Here is a 15548-nt window from a genome sequence, read left to right as displayed (position 1 = left end):
CCATGGCATTCTTTTTCCTTCTATCCTTTGAACCTCCGTTGCTCTCGATTGTCTTTCAAATAAAGACAGATTAATAAGCCTTGAACAGCTATGTTTTGCAACACAACATAATTGCAGGAGAACTTAATCTAAGCGGGCGAAAACACACACGCGACTAAATGGAGACCCACCGAGAAAGGGGGAACAGCATCACACTGTGCTCCGACTCTCACAGCTCACACACAAATACCTCACAAGCACATCGTCTCTCTCTGAGGCGAGCTTCCTGGGAGAGAGGTGAGCAGTGAGAGATAAACTGATCAGGCAGAAGTCAATATACTGGAAGTGATTATGTGACAGTGCGTGTTTGTGTAAAGCTGTGTTTGTCAGCGATAGCGAGCCGAGAGAGACGTTGGTGTTCAACAGCCGCCAGGAAGGAGACGTTAAGAGAAAGCAGTCAAAGGTGAAGAGAAAGAGGAACACAAGGAATAGCCTGAGATTAGACATTTGTATTTTGTGAATTTTAGTTGACATATGAAACAATAGCCCTGGTGGTCTTTAAGGAAAAGAAAAAGGAAAAAAAGAAAGCGAAATATCGCACAAGTTAATTTGGTTTCACTACTTTATTGAAAACACACTTCTCTGTGTTTCCCATGTTTTCTCAGTCCATTTAATTTAAATACACCTTCAGGGCACTGCAGCTTTAACACTGCAATCAAAGCCGTGAGATGTATTTATTTAACATTCCTCATAACACCTATTGCATCACACTTGCTGTTGTTTATTTCTGTTTCGGAGACAAAAGAAGAAACCCTGAGTAAACTGGTTTTATCACCAAGATTTTAAGTCAGAGATAAAAAAACAAAAAACAAAAAAAAAACAAAAACAGGATACTGATGAATTAAATGGTCAGGATAAGGCAAATGTGACCGAAACATAAATATTTTTAGTCTAATTTATAAAATTATCTTAAATTAAAAAGTTTAAAAACACAAAATTGACAGTCCATACCATTTTCTCCTTCTTACGAGTTCTTGTGAGAACCAACTAGCTGAAGTCAAAGTTCTCTTAGACCAGTGACAACCCACTGCTCCAACACAGCTGATACAAACTCCAGGATTATCTCATTTTAATCAAGTGTTTGGAACCAGGAGAATGTCTGAAACATGCAGAACTCCAGTTCTCAAGGAACAAAGTGGGATGCTACAATGACAGACTTTGAACTACGCGACTGCCCACAAGATTCATCAGTGAACTGAGAGAAAATGGATTTTAATGTCCACTAATTGTATGCAAGTACAATTATGAAATCAGTAAGCTAATTAAGTCAATCAATCAGCAATCAATCAATAAGCCTGCATGTGGTTCAGGTAACAAACAGACAAATATGAACAATAATTATAAAAGACACACACAAAAAAAGCAGAACTTTGTAGAAAACTGTCCTTTGGCATTCAGAGAAATTTTCAAAAAGCAAATGCAGGGTAAGCTTTTATGTTAGTAGTATCTGCAGCTAAAATATGCAAATATATAGCCCTGAAAATGACTTGATTATGGCACGAACTGAAGCGTATGAACCATTTTAGAATCCAGCCTTGGATGTTGATTGAAAAAAAAAAAGGGGGATATAGCTGTCTTTAATCTGGCTAAGCATACTGTATGGTAATCCGCTCTGGCTCACTTCTTAGTCTTATTCCTCCTATTTCTATTCGCAAAAATGTTTAATCTGACAAAGATTACTGTTGCTCACTGCTCATGCCTTTCATTGTTTATCCCCCCACATGCGTTGATATCTGAAGTCGTGTTTCTCTTTGTATTCCTCCCAGCTCGTCTTTAACTTTGTAAATACATGGAGTCGTGGTTAATGGGATTATTTTTTAAAGGAAAACATAAGAAATGCAACTGTAGATGTATAAATAGAAAAACTCCGTCTCAAAAACTGATGGGGCAGAATTTATTTTTTCAACTTTGCCGATTGTTCTATTGTTGATATCCATCGACGTCAACAATTGGACGGCTTTACTTGAATAAAAAGACAAGATTTGGAAAGCTCAGAACTAAATCTGACAGAAAATAAGTTTAGTCACTCAAAGAAGGCTGTAAGACAAGAGTTTTCCAGTTAATCTGGTGGATATGGAGAGACTTTACAAGGTAGAGAGAGTAGATATTCCTAAGTAAAGACGTAGAATGCTCCTACCAACGTCGAAGGGATGTCGTTATGCATGTATCCCCATGTCAAATTCATCACAAAAACATGGTATTTCAGCAGGTGGATAAAAATTTTAAGCACGTGTAAGATGTACTTATTTGTAATTTAAGGCTGACACAGGTACAAAAAATATCATTTTAAAGATTTTTTTGAGCCGGTATTATCTTGTTCTCTGGCGTAACCTATCTTTGAAGGACAGGAACAAAGTGATGGGAACTACAAACAAATAGAAGCTAAATGGTAAATCTCTGTTTACCAACAGGCTCCGCGTATCAGACAGGATGATAGTATGCCTTATTCAATCAAGCCTTAGAGGGAGAATATCAGCTTCTTTCTCTGGATGCAGGTTCGCTGTACCAGAAGGACAACGGTGTGTTTTTAGAAGCTTGCCTATTAAAAGCACTATCCATCTAAAAGCATCAATAAGGGAAACAAAACTGAATTGACAAGAGATTGTTGAAGTGCTGTGTGATATAAATAAATGCTGGAGTAAAGCAGAAACCAAGTGGTTAATAGACTGTTTTTGCATTTACATCATATGCATTTCACTTTTCTGTTTCTAGTGAGATTTCTGTATAAATGAAAATAAGGAGGACGTGATTGTTTTTTTTTGTTTGTTTTTTTCTGTGAAGCTAAGTGAAGAGAGCTGTGACCTTCTGACTTCCGAGTCACAGTAAACCTTTCGCATTATGAAGTCGAATTTGGGAGAGTATTGAGATGAGATCAAAATAAATTCTCCCATTTCAAAGCAGAGAAAGTGAGGAAATGTTCTTCTTGTGTGTCTAAAACGATTGCTCCAAACCACAGGGACGGTAAAGCTGCCCCATGTCGTGCTTTGTTTTATGTTTCTGTCTTTAAAGTTCAGCCTGATGAAAACTCTGAGCCCAGATGAATGGCTCAGAGCTAAACACAGCATAATTAGCTCTGTTGTACCTGCAGTACTCATGGGAGGACATGTGCATCTGGCCTGTTCTTCAAGGACATTAAAATATGCAGGATCCAGTAACAGCTGAGACACTTGCAGCATTCGAATTAAGCTACCAAACCAGAAAATTAGGACACTATGTCAACTTTAAGAAGCCATGCGTAATCTCTTTAATCAATGCCGGTGCCAGCAGGCTACTGAGGGAAGTGATCTACTGATTTACTGATAATTAAGGTGCATGATTTGCTAACTTGATGTTTGTCTCTATTTTTCCTCCTGCTGTAGGCTCCGACTACTCTCCCCCTCCCCTCCCTCGGCCTCCTCCGGTTGGCTTGACGAACGAGCACAGAGGCGGCGGTAGCCATGGCGACCACAGCGGCGGGGGAGGAGGGGTCAACCGTGGGGTGGGTGCGGTTGGCCTTGCACCGGAGCACATTCCCACCCCGGGAGCAGCCCTGAGCTGGCAGGCGGCCATTGACGCCGCGCGGCAGGCAAAGATGATGGGCAACGCTGCGTCAGGCGGAGGGGCGGGGCTCGGGTCGGGCGGGGGCGGCCCCATTTCCACAGCCAGCTCCACGCAAAGGAAGAGACAACACTACGCTTCTAAACCCAAGAAACAAACCACGACGACAGCCACGAGGCCGCCGCGGGCCCTGCTTTGTCTCACACTCAAGAACCCCATCCGCCGGGCGTGCATCAGCATCGTGGAGTGGAAGTATCCTTTAACCAAACATCAGTAACAGATTATTTTTAATCTCTGCTTTGAACGCAGCTTGTTTTTACGCAAGCTTTCAGAGAGGCTTTCAGTCCAAATCACTGGACTGTGTTGATCTGGCACAACATGCATTTAAGTTAGTGGATGTTCATGGCAACAGTTGAAGCAGTTTAAGGTCTATGCTTGTGTGAGACTATGTGTAATTTTTATTCAGGCAGCATCAAGTCCCACAGAAATCAGGAATAGGAACTAACCATTTTTTCTTAAGTCACCTAAATATGCTTACAACTACAACTTGTAGAGGAAAGAGGTGCTTGATTTACTTTCCCCCACAGTTTTTTTTTTTTTTCCCCCAGACAGATACATTATGTTTGCACACTTTTGAACCAACATGAATAGATAGGCAACACTCACAGACTGGGCCAGTTTCATGCTGCTGAAAATTTGAAAAGTGTTTTTCGAGGTGGATTGGTTGACCTACATGCCTGTTGCGTTATTTCTTGTTTTAAAGCAGCTTAGAACAAGGAACAGTTGGAAACCCCAGAGACTGTTTTATCTTTCACTACAGATGATAATGTTAATCTCTTCTTTAGGGGACTCCAAACAATCCTCCCCATCTCATTTATTTCATAATAAGAGTGACGATCTTATTATCTTCTGAACTTTTCTGTTTTAATCACTTAATCACTCCTTTTATCTCATCTTATCCATCTTTCTCTGTCCCCCCCCATCCCCTTTCTTTTTTTTTTATTATTATTATTTTTGAAGCTCTAAATCACCTGATCCAGCCTCGGGGTGATGAATAGTAGGAGAGGGCCAAGGGAGGTGGAAACGATCAGTGTCACGATCGAAGTAATCAATACTGGGCGCGGGGTCACCATCAGCGTCGCCTCTGGAAAAGCGCAGCTACAAATCGACCTCGGAGGGACAGGAGGAGAGGAAAAGGAGGCGTCGGGGAAATGAGAAGGGCAGGGATGTGGGCAGGACGTGGATGTTGACAGGAGAGATAATGGAGTGGAGAAGCCGAGGAGGCTTGGGGGAGAGAGTGGGATGGAGGGTAAACAAGAAAAATTATATGGCAGGTGGAGGGCAAACAATCAGTGAAGGGAGGCAGGGAAGCAGTGTTATAACCAAGGGAAGCGAAGGGGGAAACTGGTAAATTGGCATTCGGAAAGATACATTTTAATTGTCTTTGCTGAGTGCTGCATTAAGTAAATAATGCATTACAGTGAATGTAACAAACTAGAAAAATAGGAGTACATTATGAGATAGATTTCCAGCACTTAATTTATGTTTTTTTTTCTTCTTATGGCTCTTTCTCTCTCTCTCTTGCACAACAGGGGGGGGGGAATTATCTGTGGCAATAAGTTTGTTTATAATAACTGATTGCGTAATTATTTGTGACATTCTCGCAAAACAGAAAATATATCAAAGCGCAATAAAAACGTTGCTCTGTCCAATTTAGTCCTGCATAATGTTTGATGTTCTGAATCCTGTCTCACTACACCTTCGCAAATTAGACGTATATTTATAAAAATAAAGCATCCTCCCATGGGATCAGTGATATATTTTTAAGTATGGTAATGTGCTTCAGCACTATAAAACTGAAAATATGGATTTTTTTTTTTTTTCCCCTCACCGGTCACCTTTTGCAACAGTGGATCTAAAAATAAGTCAATAAATAAAGATTTTATGGAATAGAGAAGCAATAAACCCCGAGGGTCACTTGAGCAGTCAAACCCGATGAAATATCAGTCTCTGGATCATTTACAACTCCCGGAATCACTTATTCGCACAGATCCAAAGGCAGAGATGAAAGAAGACGACAGGAGAAGTGATGAAGACCGAAAGACGTGAAAGGAAAAAAGAGCGACACAAACGTGCTGCGTTGAAATTCACCTGTACTAACCAGCATATTAGCCGTCATGTTTTGTCCTCGTTATTATCCGCTGAAAAGTCGTCATACGGTACAGCAAAAGCTGTGTGCAGCCAGTCAAAGCCGATCATAACACACCAGTATGACATGATGGAGCTGGTTAATGCTACCATTTACAATTTTCAATTTTAAGATCACCTAAAAATTTCCTCTGACGTCTCATTTGTTAAGGGGCGTGTCTCCTTCCCAATATAAACAGAAGAATTTAGCCTTTGCTTTTAAATCTGAAACGGAAACAAATATATACAGACACATTCGTGATGTTTATGTGAATCTTTCATCCTGTAATCAAGATATAGTTAAAGAGCGATAGCTGCAAACAATCGGAAACACATAAAAATAACTCGGCTAATTATTTGAATCCAACTTCAAAATGTACAAAATCCCCAACAAACCGTAAAAAACAGAGGTAACCAACTTTCTGCAGAGTCAATAGTTGCACACCTCTAAACTTTGTGTGGCCTTCAGATTAGCGCAAACGGGGCATGGAAAGTTTCATGAAATGGATTTTCATGACCGAGCCGCTGCATCCAAGTCTTACATCACCAAGTCAACATAAGTGTTGGATCCAGTGGTGTAAAGCATGCCCCCCTCTGGAGTCTAAAGCAGTGGAGATGGGCTCTCTGGAGTGATGAGTCATGACGGTCTGGAAATCCACTGAATACGTCTGGGTTTGGCAGTTGCTTGGAGAACGGCAATTACCCAACCGCACCGTGTCAAATGTAAAGTTTGGTCCGGAGAGGATTAAGGTGTGGGCCTGTTTTTTAGGAGTTGTGCTTGGGCCCCTTAGTTCCAGGGAAAGGAATCAATACATTCTGAACAGTGTCCTGCTCTGAGCTTTGTTTGGGGGTTGGGAGGAGGAATTTTCTCATTCAAAATGAGATCTGTGAAGACATGGATGAGCTGCTTTTGTGTGGAAGCAGAACCTCACTGGCACGCAAGGGAGTACTGACCTCACCCTGCTAGAAAACAAAAGAACAAGAGAAAAAAAATTGTCTGCGTCTGATCTCACATGTGTGCTAATGGAAGAATCATGAAACATTCCCATAAACGCACTCTTAAATTTCACAGAAAGCCCCTGCATGAAGTGAGCCAACACCATACCGAATGTCACTCAACTTCACGTGTGAAGATAGACGAGCAAGTACTTTTGGTGGTATATTGCATTTATGTGTAAGTCAATTTGAAAAAACAATTACGTACTAATATGTGTAAGTCATTTATGCGCATTGCGTATGTAAATATGTGCAGTAAAATATAAAATGTTGATTACATTGGTATATCTGAGCTTACTTATTGGATTCTGGTGAGATGAGAGATCATCGGTGCTACTGAGGTGTTTATGGGAGCCACTTGCCGTATCTGTGAAACAGCTTCTTGGTGTTTGTGTCTGGATGCAATCCCACTGGGAAAGTATGTCTTGAGTATATACAGCTGGCTGCTTGAGATGCTTAGCATAATGTTTATGTTAAGTTCTGAAGAAGTATTAGAGAGGAAATATCATGTTGTATGGGTTTAACGGTGGAAAACACCTGAATTTTCATTTCAGATTTGCTGCAGTAAGACGCAGAAGAAACAGTATGACACTCAGCCTCATGTCTTTTTTTTTTTTTCCACGCTGTTGAAGACACACTGCTGATTTCAGTCTTGCTACTTGATTTGATTCCTTGGTTAGGACTCTAATGTTTTGCTCTCAACACTACAGCAGCCAGAAGATTTATTATCATGTTGATGGAAGCAGACCTCCAGGGTTTTTTGGGTTTTTTTTAATTACGGGTCAGAGACCCAGAGTGAGTCACAGACTTGTGTTTCAGAGGATCTCAACATTTTTGAAGCTAGTTTGACCAGCCCTCGGTAAAAGAGCGAGAGATTGACCTCGAATGCGTCTTGATCCCAGGCTGAATGATCGCGTGGTTGAAAGTGATCAAAGGTCAAGTCTTAATCCAAATATAAGCATTTAGAAAAACTTTTTTTCCCCTTCTTCTTTTGTGACTGCAGAGTTGACCCTAAAACTGTAAGAAGTCAAACACTGTTCCTCCAATGACTAAATACATAAATAATTAGATTTTTTTTAAAGTACACTAATCTTCTGAAAAGACAGTTATTACAAACTTACAAAAAATAATGTTTAAAAAACCTGCGATAAGAGCATAAAGCACAATAAAAAAAAAAAGTTCACTACAAAACTAATGAAACTCGAACAAAAACTTGAAAAGTCAATGCAAAATCAATGACTTGGAGGGAGGACAGGTTTTTTTAAATGAGTTTTTTTTAATATATCACATTCTGAGTCTACCTTAGCTTAGATGTCCAAAACTCTCATTAGAATGCGTAATGGCTTAGGGAGTCATTACGCATGATTGCTAGGCTGTTGAGAAATGTAGAGTTAGGTGTTGAAGGTTTTAGATCTGTCTTCTGAAATAAGTTTATTCTGCAAGTACTATTTATTCATAGACACTTTTGGGATCCCCACCTGGAACAAGGGAAGTGGCTTTGGAGTGAGGCAAAAACAAAAGTACAGCCTGCTTAATCTATGGGTGTACTTTTGCCTTGTGTAGTTGCAATAATCCACCTTGCCATCATAGGAATACATAAAAGAAAGGGAAACTCTAAATCATGTAGTTATTATTTTCTGGATTTAGCATTTAGGATGTTAATAAAAGAGGTTCCTATTGCCAAAATACCTTAATAAATGTACACAATGTGATCGGAGTTTTAAAGTCTAACCTTATGCTAATCATAATTGAAAATTTCCTCAGGATTTTCTTTTTTCTTTTTTGGTTTAAACCTCATCATCTGACCTCAAAGCTTGACTGCAATTTGCTGCTCACTTTATAGGCCATCCTGAGTCTGGGCTAATTCTAGGTGAGAGATAATAAAAACTGTTGTCTAGGTAGAACAGAGAGGAGGATAGAGTAGAAAGGGAGATAAAGACGGGGCAAAAACAGAACACAGGAGTTGACACTGGTGGCAGTTTGTAGTTGTGTTGATGAAAACCAGACCTCCTCCATCTCTTGTTCACATTCTCTCCCTTTCTCTGTCTCCATCTCTTCACTCCCCACTCTCCCTTTCTCTCAGAGGCCTGAAATAATGAGGTCACTCCCCTCTCAAGGATCGCTCCAAATAAAAACCCTACGTTTCTCCTCTCATTTCATCGTGGCCTCTCTCTCTCTCTCTCTCTCTCTCTCTCTCTCTGTCCGCATCCTGTCTTCCACGCGACAGGCCTGCTCCTTGTCGCACCCATATTAGGACATGCGTTGTCTCCGAGTTTCCCCCGCCCACACACTTCAAGAGATTCCAAAGTTACTCTAAGTGTCGTATTGTTCACTAAAAGACAAGCTGAAGAGCTTTGATCTACCTAAGCAGAGGAACGTTGCTTTCTTGGCTGTGTATGAATACCTTTTCTTGTGTAAATGTGAAGTTGTTCTTTGGTGATTAGCAAGAGCCATTTCTGTGAAAAAAGATCTAAAACCAGAATTGTTAAAGAAGATTCTAGGGTAAAGAATATCTCTAAAAAAAAGGAATCAACTTTAATAAGTTAAAGTGAAAAGTTGGGTTTTCCACATCTCGACTTTGGACATTGTGGAGCTGTCATGGTTGATAGACCTCTTTTAATGTTGCACTTAGGCCTGGGGCTGCACCTGCAGAGTAGCAGATCGGTGTGGCGGTCACAATCTATAAAGAAAAGGGACTGAACACTGTGTTCCATCTATCAAAGGGCACATACTTCATGCTTCTCGGCCTCACAGAAAAAGGGTGTGCCGAATGGGAAATGGTGAGAACGACCGTCAGCTCCTCTCAGTGTTTAGGGCACGGTCCTCAACCGAGGAAAAGCGTAGACTGCCCCGTCTGTTTACTTTCAGCAGGGGACTTCAAGTGTCTTTGTGTCTTGCTGATGAAGAATGGTGGGGTGGGACGTACAATCCTGGCACAGCTCCGGTTTGTCGTGAAACAAGTTGTGCTGTATAAGGTCTGACCCCGTCGCTGACAAATTGGTTTCTTCTGTCGGGTGGATGAATTTAAAATTATAGATGAAGGTGGGAAACTCTGAAAAGAGCAGTGCCTCCTCCACATTGAGCAAATGGAGTCAGTCAAGGTGGTTCTTATAACCGATGATGAAGCCTGTTGGGTAAGAACCAACAAGCAAATCATTTTCCCTCCTGTCCCTCGACTTATACTGGGACTTTCAGAATAAGCTAGATAAATGGATGGGTGGATCTGTTTTGAATGCTTTGTAAACATTTTCTCTTGCACTTTACCTTTCTTTAACTCTCCACTCAGACCATTTGAGATCATCATCCTGATGACCATCTTTGCCAATTGTGTGGCCTTAGCCGTCTACATCCCCTTCCCCGAGGATGACTCGAATGCCACCAACTCCAACCTGGTAAGCAGCATATCACTGTGTCGGTTTTCTGAGCTGCTGCAAGCAGACGTTTGGTTTCACAGTTGCTCCCACTATTTGTTTGTCTTTGTTCTGTCTGCTGGGTTTACATTGTCACAACACATTTGACTTTGACTTGACGGAGAATGATGATGCATCTTCTTTGTTTGTCTGGGGGATTTGCTCTCTATGACTTGTTCGTGACAAGCCAGTCTCCTTATGGCATTTATGTTACCTGTCTTTATAATACAGTTATGCACAAAAGACGTTGTTAGAAGATGTAGAGAAACCATTTCATTTTGAAGAGAGCAAGAAAGGGAATCCCACCTGAATGACGCTAGTTCAGAATTACAGTATTGTTTAGTCTTGATTGCTCATATTAGGGTGTGGAGGTAATTGGAGCGCTTCAGTTACACTGAACGTGAATTGCTTTTTGCTTGGATGAAAGATCAGCTGTGAGCTCTTGTGTAATGCTGATTTCACTTGCTTTAATTGTCTAATTAGATACAATTTATGAAAAGGGCTGAACAAGTACCTGTGCTGTATTACTCATTTAGAAGGAAGTCCTCACTAAATCGCAAGATTCATCATTACAGACAGACAGACAGATAGATGGATAGAAACCTAAACTACTGGGTAGACTACTTGCCCAGCATGTTAAAACTGGCATGTTTGTCACTTCAAATTACTACTAGCATGTACATCTCTGCAGCATTTATACTTGTAGACAGACTATAATTCTTGCATCATATTTTCAGGACATCCGTACAAATAAATGAATTCCCCTGTTCCGACACTAGCTGCCAAACAAGCAGTTGCTTTATAAAAGCTGTGATTATGAACCTGACAGACAGCTGCTGGTTGTGCAGTTTGATGCAACGTGTTAGTGTAATAGACAGGTACGTAGGCTGTATTTATGGTGCTCATTTCCCATCCAGTCTGCGAATAGCCACCACTGACTAGTCAGTAATTTGTTAAATGATGTGTTGCTAATGTCACATTGACATCAAATATTTAAAATATATACATATTGTGGAGCTGTTGCTTTCTTTAAGACAAATCAGAACATTTTAATTTCACAAAAAAGCCAATTATTCACTGTGCCTTTTTCCTTTAACTTTTTTGTGCATTGAAAATAAGCTTCCTGCTGATTGTCTAGGCTCTTGTTACAGTAAGAAATTTACTTTGATATTTTTCCCGTAATTTCCGCTAATATTTCAGTTACTTCGTTCTGATGCCAGTTTTTTTTTTTTTTTTTTTTTAAAACTTTTTTGGGGGGTATGACATTTTCAAAAGCAATAGATTGATTTATTAAAAATTAAGTGTATTTGTATTTCATCAGATATAACTGAGAAAACTTTAGCTCAAATCATAAATTTGACCCGAAATATGGTATTTTCCAGGTTTTATCTTGCTTTTAGTTTGTGTGCGTTTTATTTATTACTTTATTGTTTAGATGGAGGCCCTTGCATCAAATCGTTATACATCACTGTGTGGGATTCATGTTTTTGCCGCTGTAAAAAGTTGGACGTTTATCCCTCTGATTATATGAAACCGCCGTCACTCTGACTGTTTATGTCTTCACTTCTTCTGAAAGGAGGATTATTTTGACACAGGTGCTCATTTTTAATCCCTCACGCCGCACTTTGCGACTTCATCCAAGTTGTCTACTATTGGATAAAAACGGTGCAGCCTGCACAGTATTACCAACAGCACAGTTGTCGTTTTTATCTTGTTTGTGTTTGACTAAATTAATAACCACACTCGCCCCTCTCCTGTTCTGTTTTGCAGTGTGAGAGCAGGTCTATGAGTCAGAGTAAATCAACCAAAGGACATTTCTCTATAATATCCATTAGAGGGCATTTCAATTCAAACCGACTGAGAGCAAGGCAAGAAAAAAAAGCCTGTCTTGTCCTACCGTTAAAAAAGATAAATGTGCTAGGTTTGCTAAACTTCACTGGGACTTTAACTGCAACCAAATGCTTTGGTCAGGTGAGACAAAAAGATCGAGGTTTCTGGCAATAAACAGAAACCTCAAATGTAGCCGAAGCAAACCAAGGATGTGGTAGAGGATCTTTGACGTTGTGGGTCCGTCTCGCTTCTGAAGGCCCTGGGAACCACGTTAGGACGCGTGGCATCATGAACTCGTTTAGAATCTAAATCCTACAACAAATCTTTGAGGTAAGCAGAGAAGAGAGCCAAAAAAATAAATAAATAAGAGGATCCAAGACCCTGGATAAAAAAGACAATTTGTTCCACTAGTGTGCCAAATACTGGGGGTTATTAATATGGATAATTATTGGCTAAAGTAATAAAAAACTTTCCACAAAGCCCTTTTTCTTTTAAAATATAATCTTATCTCATAACATTTGTTTTTGGTGTTTTTTTTTTTGTTTGTTTTTTCACCTTATACAAAGCACTTAAGCATTTAAGACTCCTTAAGTTGCACATACGGATCCCTACGTATAAGCCACTCACCGCCACCACAGCTGCGGCTAATTAGTTTTATAACCTTCACATATACAGGAAGCAATGTGAAGATAGATGGGGCAGAGGCTTAACTATGCGGTTGATGGAAGCATCTGTCTGGGTTCCGGTTTGGCAGTCTGAGCCGGTTTCAGACAGGCGGCGTTTGAAATGGAGACGTTTTAAGCAATGTCATCAAGAAACGTTTCCGGATTTGCAGCGCACATCGTTAAGTTGCTGCAAAGTGTTTACAAGTTAAAGAGACTTCAAGAAAACATTTGTTTTTGTTGATTTACAGGGGCTTTTTTTTAATCATTCTCATTGCATACATCTATAAAAACCGTGGTGTGCTTTTTTTTTGAGTCTATAGTAGCCGTTTTCGCAACCCTAAAATCCAGTGACAGTCCAGGTACAAGTGCAGTAAAATGTGTTTCCTCCTCCTTCCGTTTTTCCTTTTTTTTTTTTTTTTTGTCAAATTTAAACGCGCAAGACCAGCAGTAATAACGTGAGTAAACAAAAAAAGCAGTTCTCGAATAATGTCTTCAATTTTCACATGAAGAAGGACAGCTAAGCTGGACATGTGTGGAAATAAATTGGCCCCTAAACTTCATAAATGGTTGTGCCACTCTTGGTGGCATCAAGCAGAGCTGGCAATTTTTATTTATTTTTTTACATTACACTGTTGATGGATTATTTTTGTTAGTTCGAAGTCTAATTTCCAAAAGCCATCTTCATTTTTTCTTCTTGTTGAATCATAAACACAGACTTCAACTGACTCAAGTGATGTCTGAAGTACTTGGGATGTTTTTTCTGGACTCTTGTGAGCTCTGTTATGCATTGCCAATAAAGGAGCTGCCGAAGTTACTCGTTTTGGAGCGACTATGGTAGGTCAGCCTCTCTGGGAAGTTCACCGCTATTACATGTTTTCTCCCTTTGTGGATTTGTGGATAATGGCTCTTAATGGGGTTTGCTCAAGTCTTCAAAACCAAAAAATGGCCTTGTAACTCTGTCCAGATGTATAGATCTTAGTAACTCTGTTTCTCACCCATTATCTTTTATTTATTTGAGATCTGTCCAAAATAAATTACTTTTCGAGATCTTTTAGCCTATTTGAGCAGACAAAAATGTGACTAGTCACTATCATTTCATGATTAAACAAAGGTGACATGTTGCACATACTATCATGTTTGTTTGGTTGATATTTTCTACATACTGCAGTTATCTTTCACTTTAAAATTCATTTGATAGGGGGGGCAAAAACAGAACAATCTGTAAGGGGGGCATACTATTTCAATCTGCAAATTTATAATGTCATAAGAAGGAAATGTACTGATGTTTTTATTTTCAGCACACTTGTTACTTCTCGTCTTTACATACAAATGTTGAAAACTACAAGACAGCTCATTAAATCCCCATCATGTAAGCCCTGAAGCCTCACATAACGCTCAGAAAGAATGATATCTTATTTCAGGTCACTTGTCAATCAGTATTTTTGCCATTTGTTGAATTGTAATATCTCTTGTTTTGCTAGATTTTAGAAGGATAAAAACATCAGCATCATGGCTGTGGTTTAGTATCCTGGCAATGAGGTTTTATTTACTTCCAACCCGGCAGTATACTTGATTAATGACAGCCCTCCTTATATTTATAAGCCTCTTATGTAACACCAGAGATCTGTTGAATTGCTTCCTGTACAAGATTTCTATTTCAGTCTGCATCCCATAATGCGCTGCTTTGTCTCCTTGACGACATTCCCAATAATAGCAGCAGGAGAGGTTGTCATGGATATGGTAACCGTAGTGATGCTCCTCGTGTGCACTTGATAACAGAGAGAAAAAGCAGGTAGGAACCAAAGCGCAAAAAACTCTTCTCTGTCAGGGAGAAAATGCGGGCTGCACTTCAAAACAGTTTCACTAAATTGTGGCGTTTCTTTCCCTCCCCCAGCCCCAGTCCCTTTCTTCCATTGCATTTCTTCCCTTCAGTCTCTCTCCACAATCGATCGTAGCGAGGTCGATAGGAATGCTTTGAAATCGACAGAGTAATGATGTCATAGCCAAGCAATTAGCAGATCGATGAACCTGATTAGACACTGACTGATGAAGGGCAGAGCCACGGACAGAGACACATTTATACTTCAAATAGATATTTTCCTTTGAAATGCAAGGGTGACAAAGCTATTTTGACAGTGTGTGTGTGTGTGTTGGAAATTTGTACAATATCTGAAAATTGTCTGGTTCAGCCCTGAATCTAGAGTTCACCAAATCACCAAAGTATGGAAGCGTGTTACTTCAATACCAGCTTTAAAAAGTTACAGCTGAGACTCAGATTGTTGCCCAGTCTTCTATGAAAACAGCTCGAACTCCGTCACACTGGATGGAAACCATCACTAAATATCAGTTTTGAAGTCTTGCCACAAATTCTAATTTCAGGCCAAGGTCAGCGCTTTGACTAGGCCATTCCAAGACATTATTATAAATTTTGATCTCATCTAATCTAATCTGTTGCTTCCCTTGTTAATACTCTCCATGACCGGCTTGTCAGCTTAGGTGAACGGGAACATAAGGATATTGTTTTGTAACTTAACCTTGCTGTAAACCTCTCAACATTGTTCTGACAAACTTGTCTTTGTGTTCATTGGTCTTCACTGTGTCTTTTGTTCACTAAAACTTATTAGACCTTAATAGAACAGCTGCATGTGAGCAGAAGTGAAACCAGGCATCAGTGGGCTAAAGAAGTAATTTCTGAAAGCAAGTGGTCGCAATAGTTTAACTTAAGACTGGATTTTGTTAATATATCCTTTTCTTTCCACTCTAAAATTAAGCTCTACTTTGTATTGATATATCACTCAAATACTAAAAAAAAAAAAAAAAAAAAAAAAAAATTGAAATGGGTAGTTTTTCAAAAATTAAATTTTTTCCAAAATTTTGAATAGTT

The 15548-nt window shown here is 39.7% G+C and overlaps 1 protein-coding gene and 1 long non-coding RNA gene across 17 annotated transcripts in view; one reads left to right on the top strand and one right to left on the bottom strand.

The window, feature by feature from the left end:
• Positions 1 to 15548, top strand: part of LOC106943542 (voltage-dependent L-type calcium channel subunit alpha-1C-like) — a 138942-nt gene that overhangs the window by 44332 nt on the left and 79062 nt on the right. For all 13 annotated transcript variants that reach the window (XM_015026870.1, XM_015026864.1, XM_015026874.1 and 10 more), the window contains exons 2-3: positions 3399 to 3828; positions 10046 to 10151. In XM_015026870.1, coding sequence (XP_014882356.1) covers positions 3399 to 3828; positions 10046 to 10151 — 536 coding nt within the window. The remainder of the gene's footprint in view (positions 1 to 3398; positions 3829 to 10045; positions 10152 to 15548) is intronic.
• The window catches only part of LOC106943620 (uncharacterized), a 116263-nt gene that overhangs the window by 47930 nt on the left and 52785 nt on the right, over positions 1 to 15548 (bottom strand). The window lies entirely within an intron of this gene.

Source organism: Poecilia latipinna, unplaced genomic scaffold (assembly GCF_001443285.1).
Source record: "Poecilia latipinna isolate Pla-1442-1.1 unplaced genomic scaffold, P_latipinna-1.0 Scaffold100, whole genome shotgun sequence".
Taxonomy (NCBI): Eukaryota; Metazoa; Chordata; class Actinopteri; order Cyprinodontiformes; family Poeciliidae; genus Poecilia; species Poecilia latipinna.
Note: the sequence above shows the minus strand (reverse complement) of the source record. Positions and strands in the feature narration are given on the sequence as shown.